The 12,255-nt window shown below is 34.7% G+C and overlaps 2 protein-coding genes across 17 annotated transcripts in view; one reads left to right on the top strand and one right to left on the bottom strand.

The window, feature by feature from the left end:
- The window catches only part of DNAJC24 (DnaJ heat shock protein family (Hsp40) member C24), a 63,191-nt gene extending 56,360 nt beyond the window's left edge, over positions 1-6,831 (bottom strand). Inside the window, exons 1-2 of one of the 3 annotated variants that reach the window (XM_082343906.1) lie at positions 6,698-6,829; positions 5,761-5,904 (exon numbers count right to left, since the gene is read on the bottom strand). In XM_082343906.1, coding sequence (XP_082200032.1) covers positions 5,761-5,871 — 111 coding nt within the window. In that variant the 5' untranslated portion in view covers positions 5,872-5,904; positions 6,698-6,829. The other 2 variants (XM_082343908.1, XM_082343907.1) reach the window with 2 other exon arrangements.
- DCDC1 (doublecortin domain containing 1) overlaps positions 6,787-12,255 on the top strand; it is a 471,890-nt gene continuing 466,421 nt past the window's right edge. For 13 of the 14 annotated variants that reach the window (XR_014231897.1, XR_014231898.1, XM_082343680.1 and 10 more), the window contains exon 1: positions 6,833-6,909. Coding sequence is in view for 11 of the 14 variants with exons in the window: in XM_082343680.1 (XP_082199806.1) it covers positions 6,871-6,909 (39 nt within the window). In the remaining 3 variants the exon portion in view is untranslated. Of the gene's footprint in view, positions 6,910-12,255 lie in introns of all 14 variants that reach the window. The other variant, XM_082343681.1, reaches the window with a different exon arrangement.

The raw sequence follows: 12,255 nt of genomic DNA on the forward strand, positions 1-12,255 counted from the left end.
AAGGAAAAATAAAACCAGTGAACTTGAAGACAGGTTCACAGAAATTATGCAAACTGAAATAAAAACAGGAAAAAAAAAAAAAGACTAGGGGAAAAAAAGAACAGAGTATCCAATAGCTGTAGTACAATCTAATATATATGTAATTAGAATCCCAAATGAAGAAGAAAGGAAGAATGGAGCAGAAAAAAAAAATGTGAAGACATAATGGCTGAAAACATTCCAAAACCAAAGAAAGAAAGATATCAACCAAAAATCCAAGCTCAGTTAACCTTAGATAGGATAAATGCAAAGTAATCACATTTTAGGCACATGCCAGAGAGACCACTAAAATCAAAGTATAAAGAAAAAATTTTGAAAGCAACCAAAGAGAAAGACACATTAAAAAGAGGATATGAATTACAGCTGACTTCTCATCAGAAACAACTGAGTAGGAATATTTCAAATAAAATAATAACATTATACTATGGAGTTCATAGCATATATGGACATAAAATATATGAAAACAAGAAGAAAAGGGAAGGAAGGTGGTAAATGGAAGTGTACTGTTGTGAGGTTCTTACACTGTGAAGTAATAATATTTTTGAAGGTAGATTCGATAACTTAAAGATACATATTATAATCTTTAGAATAATCACTAAAAAACATATATATTAATCGAAGCATAACTAAAAATTCAACAGAGGAAATAAAATATCAAAAAAAAAAATTCACCCAAAAGATGCTAAGAAAGGCAAAATAGAGGAACAAAGAGCAAACAGGACAAATCCAAAAAAGATTACAAATTTAAACCCAAACACTGTCAAAAATTACATTAAATAGAAATTAACTAGGGAGTGGGGGAAATGAGGTGTTGTTCAAAAAATACAAAAAAACTCCCAGTTACAAGAGGAATAAGTTCTAGGGATCTAATGTACAGCATTGTGACCACAGTTAACAATACTGTATAGTATACTTAAAAATAGCTAAGAGATCTTAAAATTTCTCACCGCACACACACACGCAAAGATAACTATGTGTAGTGACAGATAGGTTAACTAACTTATTGTGTTAACTATTTCCCAATATATATGTATATCAAATCATCATGTTGTACACCATAAACTTACCCAATGTTATGTGTCGATTACATCTCAGTAAAGCTGGGGGGAAAATGTAAACGGACTAATAACTGCCAATAAAAAGGCAGAGGTGGACAAACTGAAATTTTTTAAGATCCCAATTACTCACTATATACAAGAAAACACACATTAAACATAAAAGAGACACACTGAAAGTGAAAGGATAGAAAAAGATAAATCATATAAACACTAAGGATAAGAAAGGTGTGTGGCTACAGAAATATAAAAGTAGACCTCAGGAAGAGTACTATCAGAAATACAGAGGGGAATTTTATAATGATCAAAGGTTCAAATTCATGAAGACAATCTTAAATATATAGCTGCACATAATAAAAAGGATCCCAAATAAAGAAAACAAAAATTAACAAAATTAAAGAGAAAAACTGACAAATCCACAATCACAGTCAAAGACGTTATGTCCTTCTCTCAGAAACTGATAAAACAAATCGATGAAAAAAAAAAATCAGTAAGGATATAAAATATTTGAACAATGCCATCAACTTGACCTAATAGACATTTATAGAACAGTATACTCAATAACAGCAGAATACATATTTTTCAAGTGCATGGGAACATTCACTAAGATAGACCAGATGCTAGGCCATAAAAAAGTTTTAATTAATATAAAGGAATGAAATCATACCAAATATATTTTCTAATCACAACAGAATTAAATTAGAAATCAATAAAGTTCTGAATATTTTCCAATATTTAGAAATTAAACAATGTACTTCCTAGTAACCTACAGGTCAAAGAAAACTATTACAGGAGAAAGTTTAAAATAGTTTGAACTGAATAACAAAAAAACACATATGAAAATTTGTGGGATGTAGCTAAAGCAGTGCTCCTGGCTTAGAGAGAAATTTATAACTTTAAGTGACTATGTAAGTATGTAAGAAAAGAAGACAGGTGTACAATCAATGATGCGTGTTTCTACATTTATAAACTAGGCAAATAAAAGCAAGTAAGTAGAAGAAAGGATATCATAAAATTAAAAGCAGAGACCAAGTGAAGAGAAATGACAAACAATATAAAAATATCAACGAAGTAAAAGTTTGTTCTTGGCAAAGATTAAAGAAATAGATAAACCTCTAGCAAGCCTCATCAGAAAAAAAGAAATAGAAAACACAAATTACCAATATAAAGAATCAAAGGGAAAACATAACTACATAACTTACAGCAATAAAAGGAGAATAAGAAGATAGTATGAACATTATGACAATAAGACTTCTTAAATGAAATGGACAAATTCTTGAAAAACACAATTCACCTATGTTGACAAAACAGAAAACAGAAAATCTGAATAGCCCTATAGCCTCCAAAAATAATTAAATTCATAATTGCAAAACTTCCCCCAAAGAAAGCTTCAGGCCCAGATGACTTCCCTAGTAAATTCTATTAAACATTTAAATAAGAAACAATGGCAATCTTACACAAAATTTTTCAGAAAAGACAGAAAATGGAATCATTTCCCAATTCTTTTATGGAGCCAGCATAACCATGATACTAAACTTAGAAACAGACATACAAGAGAAGAAAAGTATACCAGAATACACCATGAACCTAGACATAAAAGAACAGCAACTGGAATCCTGCAATACATAAAAAACACAATACTTCATGAACAAGTGAGATTTGTTTATCCTAGGTATGCAAAATAAGTTTAATATAAGAAAAATCAATATAATTCAGTATATTAATACGTTAAATAAGGAAAACGAAAACATGCAAACTTCAATAAATGTAAAAAAAAAAGAAATCTAATAAAGTTCAATACCCATTAATGATAAATACTCTCAGCAGCTAGGAATAGGAAAAATTTCCCCAACCTGATAAAGGGCATCTTAAAAAACACAGCTAACACTCTATTTAATAGTAAAATATTGAAGGTTTCCCCCCTAAAATCAGGAACAAGGCAAGGATATTTCCTCTCACACTTCAGTTGAACACTGTAATAGAAGCACATAACTAGTGCATTAAAGCAAGAAAAATAAATAAAAGGCATACAGATTACAAAGAATTAAAGCTCTCTTCATTTGCAAATGGCATAATTGTGTTGGTATAAAATTCTAAGGAATCTACAAAAACAGCTACAGGACAACTGACAAGCAAATTACCAAGACTGTGGGATACAAGATCAGTATATAAAAATAAACTACCAAAAACATTTCTAAAAACTAGAAATAAATCTAAAGAAAGATGTGTAATACTACACTGAAAGTTCCAAAATATTTCTGAGAAATTAAAGATGACTCAAGTTATGGAGAGATCTAACATATTCGTGGATTAGAAGACTCAGTATTGTTAAATATTATTAAATGTCCATTCTGCTAAAATGGATATATATTCAATATAGTCACAATTAAAATTCAAGCAGGATTTTTTAAATAGAAATGTATAAGCTGATTCTAAATGTCTATGTACATGTAAGCAATCTAAAATAACCAAAATAAATTTGAAAAGAAAAATAAGATTAGAGAATTTAACTTTATGTGACTTTAAGACTGACTATAAACCTACAGTAATCAAGAAAAATGTATTAGTAAAAGGATAAACAAATATATTCAACAGAATAGGGTCCAAAAATAGACCCATCTTGCCAAAACAATCCAATGGAGAGAGGAAAATCTTTTCAATAAATGAGGAACAGCTGGATATCCATACTTACAGAAAAACAAAAACATGACTTCCTATATCACACGATACATAAAAATCAGAGGTCTAAAAGTAAACGCAAACTATATTATCTTCTAGAAGAAAACACAGGAGAATATTTTCATAACCTTCTTAGAGAAGACACAGAAAGCACAAATCATAAAACAAAAATTTGATAAATTATATTTCACCAAAACAAAAAACTTCTCATCAAAAAGCACCATTAAGAAAATGAGCTGGCAAGCCATAGGCTAGCAGAAAATACATACAATACATACACGAGTTCAAGAATATATTTAATTTTTAAAAACGAGCCTTCACAAAAGCAAATTATACAGATGGCTAAAATCACATTAAAGAAGAGCTTAACATCATTAGCCATCAGAGAAATACAAAATAAAACCACAATGAGATTTCACTATAAACACAGGAGGATTGTACAGTGGTTCTCAATGAGATACGGAGGTTTGCAATTTTTAGAGCCAGGAGACATTTGTAGTTGTTACTGGCATCTAGAATGCTGCTAAACATCCTATAATGCACTGGACAGCCCCACATAACAGTTATCCTGCCCAAAATGTCAATGGTGGCAAAACTGAAAAACTCTAATAGATTAATTGAAAGAGACTAATAGCATCAAATATTGGGGAAGATGTAGAGCAACTGGAATTCTCTGATACATTACTAGAGGGTATGCAAAATGGTTCATTCACTTTGTTTGACATTTGACAGACATTACCATATTAAGTGCAAATGGCTTCTTGTCAAATTAAACGCCAAATGGCCTACAAGGCCCTGCATGATCTAAACCCAGTCTACTTCTCCAGCCTCATCTCTCAGTTAACTAAGGCACAAGGATGATACAGTATTAGGAAATTTTTCAAAAAAGTCTACTTGATTTTACTGACAGAAATATAAAAATCCTGAGACAAAAGAAACCTTAACATCATTTAGCTCAACTTATTACCTAACACAGGGATAAATAATACATTCTTGACAGTGAAACATCTACTGTCTCTCACAATGAACACTAAGTTATGGCAAAAATCTCACAGATCTATTTGATAAAAACTAGAGAAACAACTAATGTTATATAAGTAATGGTCCTCTACTCTTTTTGTAAACTGAGTTAACTGGAGACCATTATAGTTAGTGATACTGCCTTAAGAAACCTCACAATATAGGCTGAAAAAATTAATATGGTAGTTTAGAAAGATACTATCTATTTATAAATACCACAACTCATTTCACAAAAGAATGGAATCAGGTGATGAACAGTGTTTAACTGGCCTAAGTCAGTATTATTCAATAAAAATATACTGCAAACTATAAATGCAAGCCACATATGCAATGTTTAAAAAGCACATGAAGTCAATTTTGATAATACATTTACTGTATATGCAAATATATGCACATATATTATGTATAAAATATGCAAAATGGCCAATATATCCAAAATATTATCACTTAAACGTTTAATCAACAAAATTTTTAGACTATTTTATATTCCTTTTCTGTACTAAGTCTTCAAAATCCAATGTGTGTTTTATACTTACAGCACACCTCATTTTGGACTAGCCAAGTTTCAAGTGCATAATAGCCACATGTAGCTAGTGTCTACTGGATGCTAATGTCGCTTATAACATGACACACTTCAAGGAATTTTACATGGATTATTTCATTTAATCCTCCCTGAGGAACATACAGGGGAAAGTAACTTGTCCAAGTTCTCAAGGTTAGTTAGGAGTAGAATCAGGATTTTAACTTAATCAGCATGACTCAGATCTGGTCCAAACCACCCACCATGCTATCCCACCTCAAATCAACTTTTTTCTTTTACAATATTACTGAAACTTTCAGTTAACCAAATTAATACTTTGATTCCTGCTTTGATACTACATATTCATTTTATGGACACCTAAATTTCCGGTCACATAAAAAACCTGATTTTCCCCGTATGATTTAGAATCTGAAAGAAAAGACTTACCAATAATATGAGTTTTTGATACTTTTGTTTCAGGTCTGACACACTTGCAGATGGGTCTGCCTCCAGAATGCTGTACCAATCCTTTTTTGGTATCTGCTCAAATGCCATCATCCCTCGAACAAGAAGTGGGCCTTCTCAGATCAACTGAATAGAAATATTAATGACAATTATTATGGTTTGCGTGTATCTAAGAATTAACTAGGTACAGCTTCCCTAAGTTCTGTAATATTTAATTAAGTCACGATTATAATGCAAACCTGAAGCATATATTTTCATTTAAAACGCCCCAAGAATTTCATATATGAGTATACAGACAAGTGTGGAAAACCTATAAATGTTTCATGATATACGCTTACATCTTAAATTAATGCGTATACAACAGCATAAAAAAAATAGAAATCGATGATGAACCCGAGCGGTGGATGACCCTCTAAAAAAGGTATTTCTGCTAGTCTCTCGGTAAAAGCGACACACAGTAAGTACTCACTAAACACACTAGAGTTTAACAAATGTTTACAAAAAGAATAAATATTCTTAAAAAGCAAAACGAAGAATTAAAATGAATTTGGGAGCATTCCCTCTTAATGTCTCCAGTTCACTTCTTTTCTTCCAGATTACCTTAAAAGAATAACATGCGAAATTGGCAGTCAGCACCGGCAGGTAGAGAGCAACAATCCCTCGGTTATCGGAGAGGCCCTCACACCTCGCAAAGAGCTCCTGAACCTGTTCACTGGAGGACACGGCAGCCCTCCAGCAACCGAAAAGACCCCTCTAGGAGCCCCAGAACCAGGAAACTTCTTCCCACAGCCATGAACTCAACGAGACATCCGGGGCTTCCTCAAAATTGAGATTCGGCAATCCTCCGCATTCACAGTCGGCTCTGTAGCCCAGCCACAGGCCGGTACTCTCTCTTGGCTTCACTCGATATCAAACTTACCAAACTTAGTAGAGCCACACGCGCTCACTCCTCTCCTGCCGTCAGCCAAACCTCGTAATCCGTTTCTGCTTCCGCCGGAAGTCATTGCCCTGACGCGATCACATTTCTAGCCGAGCCGCAGTGGCTGAGGCACCGATCGGAAGCGCCGCTCCGCCCCGCTGGACGCGGTCGCTATGGTAACCCAGTCGCCGCTTCCACAGAGTTTACCAACCGTAAGTGCCCGAGCTTTGGAAAAAGGCGTTCTTGGCCTCGTTCTAACTCGCTCTTATCCGGGCTCCCCGAATGTCGCTTCTCTCCTCTGCCTCAGCGAGCACCCCCATCCCCCGGGCTTCCTCCGCCTTCCCCAAAGCTTCCTCGGCCTTCCCCTAAGCTTCCTCCGCTTACTCTACCCAGCGCCGCTCCCAATTCTTTCGTGGTTGGCGAACGTAGTACTATGGCTGGGGATGGGGGGTGAAGTGGGGGTACTGTTGGGATTGGCGGGATGAGACGGATGAGGAGAACTGATTCCTCCCGTCTCCCAAGACTTCCTTTGGAATGTTCTCATTCCAAAATTAAGAGAACTGAAACCTATACTGAGTAAAGTTTTTCAGTTTTTTTTTTAAAATTTTATTTATTTATTTATTTTTGGCTGTGTGGGGTCTTCGTTTCTGTGCAAGGGCTTTCTCTAGTTGTGGCGAGTGGGGGGCCACTCTTCATCGCCGTGCGCGGGCCTCTCACTGTCGCGGCCTCTCTTGTTGCGGAGCACAGGCTCCAGACGCGCAGGCTCAGTAGTTGTGGCACACGGGCCCAGTTGCTCTGCGGCATGTGGGATCTTCCCAGACCAGGGCTCGAACCCATGTCCCCTGCATTGGTAGGCAGATTCTCAACCACTGCGCCAGCAGGGAATCCAGTTTTTCAGTTTTAATGTTTTTTTCTGGAAGAGATGTTCAACTTAGTTATTTCTTTTAGATTTTAGCAACCAACTTGAAAAATGAAAACTTTTCAAAATCCTTTCACACTTTTAGCAAGTCATCCTGTTCCCAGGGTAGCCATGCTATCTTTCAAGCTCACAGAAGAAGCAGAATAAAACGCTCGCTTTGAGACTGTTGCTGGGCACTCCAAATGGGCACTTAAGTTTTTTTGTTAGCTTTTTCCTTCTTCCCTCTCCCTTTCATTTGTTCAGTTGTTCCCTTGTATTATCAAACCTCTGTGCTGCTTACCTTATATCGACTATTCTTTCCTGCATTGTACCTGGAGGTGAAAATTCATCTTAGTTCTCCGCAGCATGATATAAATCTCACTTGGAGATGTTAAGGTAGTTTTGTTGTTGTTACTGCTTAGATTTGCTTTCCTTTTCTTCTTTTATCTTTCTTCTACCAAACTTCCGTTTGAGAAGCCGTCAAGACAAACCCTAAGCATATTGAAGAAGATATTTTGATATGGTCAATTATTTAACGATGGTATGAACTATAAAGAATAACTGGATGATACAGGAAAGTTTAAAAATCTAAAGAGAAAAGTATAGTTTAGGTTCTTCATAGGATTTTGTCATGTTTAAGGGCAGACACAACGAGCATTATACTAAGTCAGAGGATCTGGTTTTCAGTCCTGGTTCTAACATACCTTCTGTGTGGCCCTAAGGATACCTAAAACGACAGATTTAAGTGTTCTTCTGAAAACCTTCCTATACAGTACTATCAGAATGGCACCCACTTGAATTTTTATAGCCCTCAAACTTCCCTTTTCCACTGCATAGTCCTTCTTTGTATAGATAGTTATGCTCAGGCCCTTCAGTTTTTATAGAAAGAGCACTTTATTTTCATTTATGAATCCATTAGTGTATTGTGTTATCTCTTTTATTCCTTTTTTGAACAAAATTCTGAAAACTCTAATCACAGTACCTCAATTTTTTCAATTTACATTTATATATATATATATATTTGAATATAGAAAGAGATACACATTTTTTGTCCCCACCAAATCCCAAATGTTCTTTCATTTCATATCAGCATACTTTAGTTTGCATCCCTAAAGCATACTTTAGTTTGCAACTTTTTCTTTCATCTCCATAAAGTCATTATTCCACCAAAATTATCAATAATTCATTGATGTTATCCAAATCTAGTGCTTATTTATATTTCCCTAGTTGTCTCAGAAATGTCTTTTTATGGTTGATTTGCATGCGTCACGATCCAAAATCTACACATTGCAATTGGTTGTTCTGTCTCTTAAATACCTTTTAAGCTATAGCAGCCCCAATTCTTTACTACTACTACCTTGTTTTTTATTTCTTTTTCTGCCATTGGCTTATTGAAAAAACAGATCAGTTGTCCTACCATCTGAATTTATACCAGAATAAACTTGTCTATTTATACCAGAATAAACTTCTTTAAATACTTTAAACACTTTTTACATAAATCCTTGCTCATTAGTCTTCCTTCATTTTTTCATTTTTTAGAGCACTACTGTCCAATGCAAATACAGTGTAAGCCACAAATGCAAACCACACATGTGATTTTTTTTTATAACATCTTTATTGGAGTATAATTGCTTTACAATGTTGTTAGTTTCTGCTGTATAACAAAGTGAATCAGCCATATGTATACATATATCCCCATATCCCCTCCCTCTTGCCTCTCCCTCCCACCCTCCCTATCCCACCCCTCTAGGTGGTCACAAACCACTGAGCTGATCTCCCTGTGCTATGTGGCTGCTTCCCACTAGCTATCTATTTTACATTGGGTAGTGTATACATGTCAGTGCTACTCTCTCACTTCATCCCAGCTTACCCTTCCCCCTCCTCGTGTCCTCAAATCCATTCTCTATGTCTGCATCTTTATTCCTGTCCTACCCCTAGGTTCATCAGAACCATTTTTTTTTTTAGATTCCATATATATGTGTTAGCATACGGTATTTGTTTTTCTCTTTCTGACTTACTTCACTCTGTATGACAGTTTCTAGGTCCATCCACCTCACTACAAATAACTCAATTTCATTTATTTTTATGACTGAATAATATTCCATTGTATATATGTGCCACATCTTCTTTATCCATTCATCTGTCGATGGACACTTAGGTTGCTTCCATGTCCTGGCTATTGTAAATAGAGCTGTAATGAACATTGCGGTACATGTCTCTTTTTGAATTATGGTCTTCTCAGGGTATATGCCCAGTAGTGGGATTGCTGGGTCGTATGGTAGTTCTATTTTTAGTTTTTTAAGGAACCTCCATACTGTTCTCCATAGTGGCTCTATCAATTTACATTCCCACCAACAGAACAAGAGGGTTCCCTTTTCACCACACCCTCTCCAGCATTTATTGTTTGTAGATTTTTTGATGATGGCCATTCTGACTGGTGTGAAGTGGTACCTCATTGTAGTTTTGATTTGCATTTCTCTAATGATTAGTGATGTTGAGTGTCCTTTCATGTGTTTGTTGGCAATCTGTATATCTTCCTTGGAGAAATGTCTGTTTAGGTCTTCTGCCCATTTTTAGATTGGGTTGTTTGTTTTTTTGATATTGAGCTCATGAGCTGCTTGTATATTTTGGAGATTAATGCTTTGTCAGTTGCTTAGTTTGCAAATATTTTCTCCCATTCTGAGGGTTGTCTTTTCGTCTTGTTTATGGTTTCCTTTGCTGTGCAAAAGCTTTTAAGTTTCATTAGGTCCCATTTGTTTATTTTTTTTTTATTTCCATCTCTCTAGGAGGTGGGTCAAAAAGGATCTTGATGTGATTTATGTCATAGAGTGTTCTGCCTATGTTTTCTTCTAAGAGTTTTATAGTGTCTGGCCTTACATTTAATCCATTTCACACATGTGATTTTAAATTTCCCAGTAGCTACATTAGGAAAATAAAAAGAAACAAGTGAAATGGATTTTAATGATTTATTTATTTAACCCAATATATCCAGAGTATGATCATTTCAAAATGTAATCAGTATAAAAATTATTGAGATACTTTACATTCTTTTTTCATACTGAAGTCTTCAAAAGCCGGTGTGTATTTTACCCGTACAGCTCACCTCAATTTGGACTAGCTACGTTTCAAGTGCTCAATAGCCACATCTAACTAGTGACTATCAAACAGGGCAGGTCTAGAGGATAAAGTCCTACCTCTTTAACCCAATATTCCTCCCCAATGTGATCCTACTTTTCCAGTCTCATCACCTATTACCTCTGTACATGAAACAATTAAACAATTTGGATATTTTCTTGGTACTTCATAATTTTGTTCAGATGGTTTGATGGTTCCTCTTGCTTATAACACCATAGCTCTTTTCTTCCTCCTATCAGTTTTATTCCTCCTTTAAGACCTATCTGTTCCATCAAGTCTTTTATGGTGGCCCAGTCCTTAGAAATTACTTCCTCCTCTCAACTTTCATAGCAGTCCTGGATGTACTCCACATTTGTACTCATCCTAAACCACAGGGTATTGTTACACACTTTTAGATGTATGTTCTAATTTCCAAATCGGATTGTAAACTCTCTGAGGGCAGGAACACCTCTCAGAGAAACTAAGCACCTGCTTTGTTGCCGCATTCTCTGGAATTCTAATGATGTGTGTCTACAGTAGTTTTGTTTCTCACTATTTTAAGAAGGTAATTTATTCATTTTATGTAAAACAAATATAGCATAAATATAAACTATGTTAGCATAATGGTTATGAGCATGAATTCTGGGGTCAGACTGCATAGGTTTGAATCCAGATTCTGTCTTTTACTGGTTAAATGAACACTTGAAGTTAATTAATCTCTGTGCCTTAGTTTCTTCCTCTATAAAATAGAGATAATAATAGTATCTCCTTCATAGGTTTGTTGTGAGGATTAAATGAGATAATAGTGTCTGAAAGTAAGTACTCAGTGAAGATTAGCTATTGTTATTATTAATAATGAAATATTTATTGCTCAGTTTTGATATATTAGAACATTAAGAATTCATAACAGTATTTTAGGAGTTTCCAAACAGAGCAAATGAAAGCCACAAACAATTAAATTGGAAAAATGAAACCAAACCCAAATGTTTGTTGAACTGTAGTTTGCCAGATGCATTAGAAGCATGGGCAGAAACCTCTTAATTCCTGTGTCATCAGCGTCTAACATAAACAAAGAAGGCATACATCAACTATTTGATTTCAAGATGATTCATCAAGTACTATATCTAGAGTTAGATATAGATGTAGATGTAAATATAGTTATATAGATATAGCAGAGGTTTGAGACCATTTGTTGTAGTGATAGCAATCACATTCTTATTCAATTTATCACTTTAGTACTTGCCTACACATAAACTTACTAATGTCCACTGTACATTAACAAATTCTTACCTTGAGATCATATTAGTAAATTGTGCTTCTTATTGATGGATATTTGCCATATATACAGCATACTGCTGTTAAATATTTCTTAGCCTAGGATTATACTGATATTTACTTAGCTCTTTCTACTGGTTTCATTACCAACTCTTCTTTAATTTCCTTGATCTTATTATCTCTGAATTTTTAGGATTTTTATATCAGTGAACTAAGCTATATTTATTTTTAAGTACCACAGAATATTATGGTTATATACTGAAATTAGATG

This window comes from Balaenoptera borealis (assembly GCF_965194805.1).
Source record: "Balaenoptera borealis genome assembly, chromosome: 11".
In the NCBI taxonomy this organism is placed as follows: Eukaryota; Metazoa; Chordata; class Mammalia; order Artiodactyla; family Balaenopteridae; genus Balaenoptera; species Balaenoptera borealis.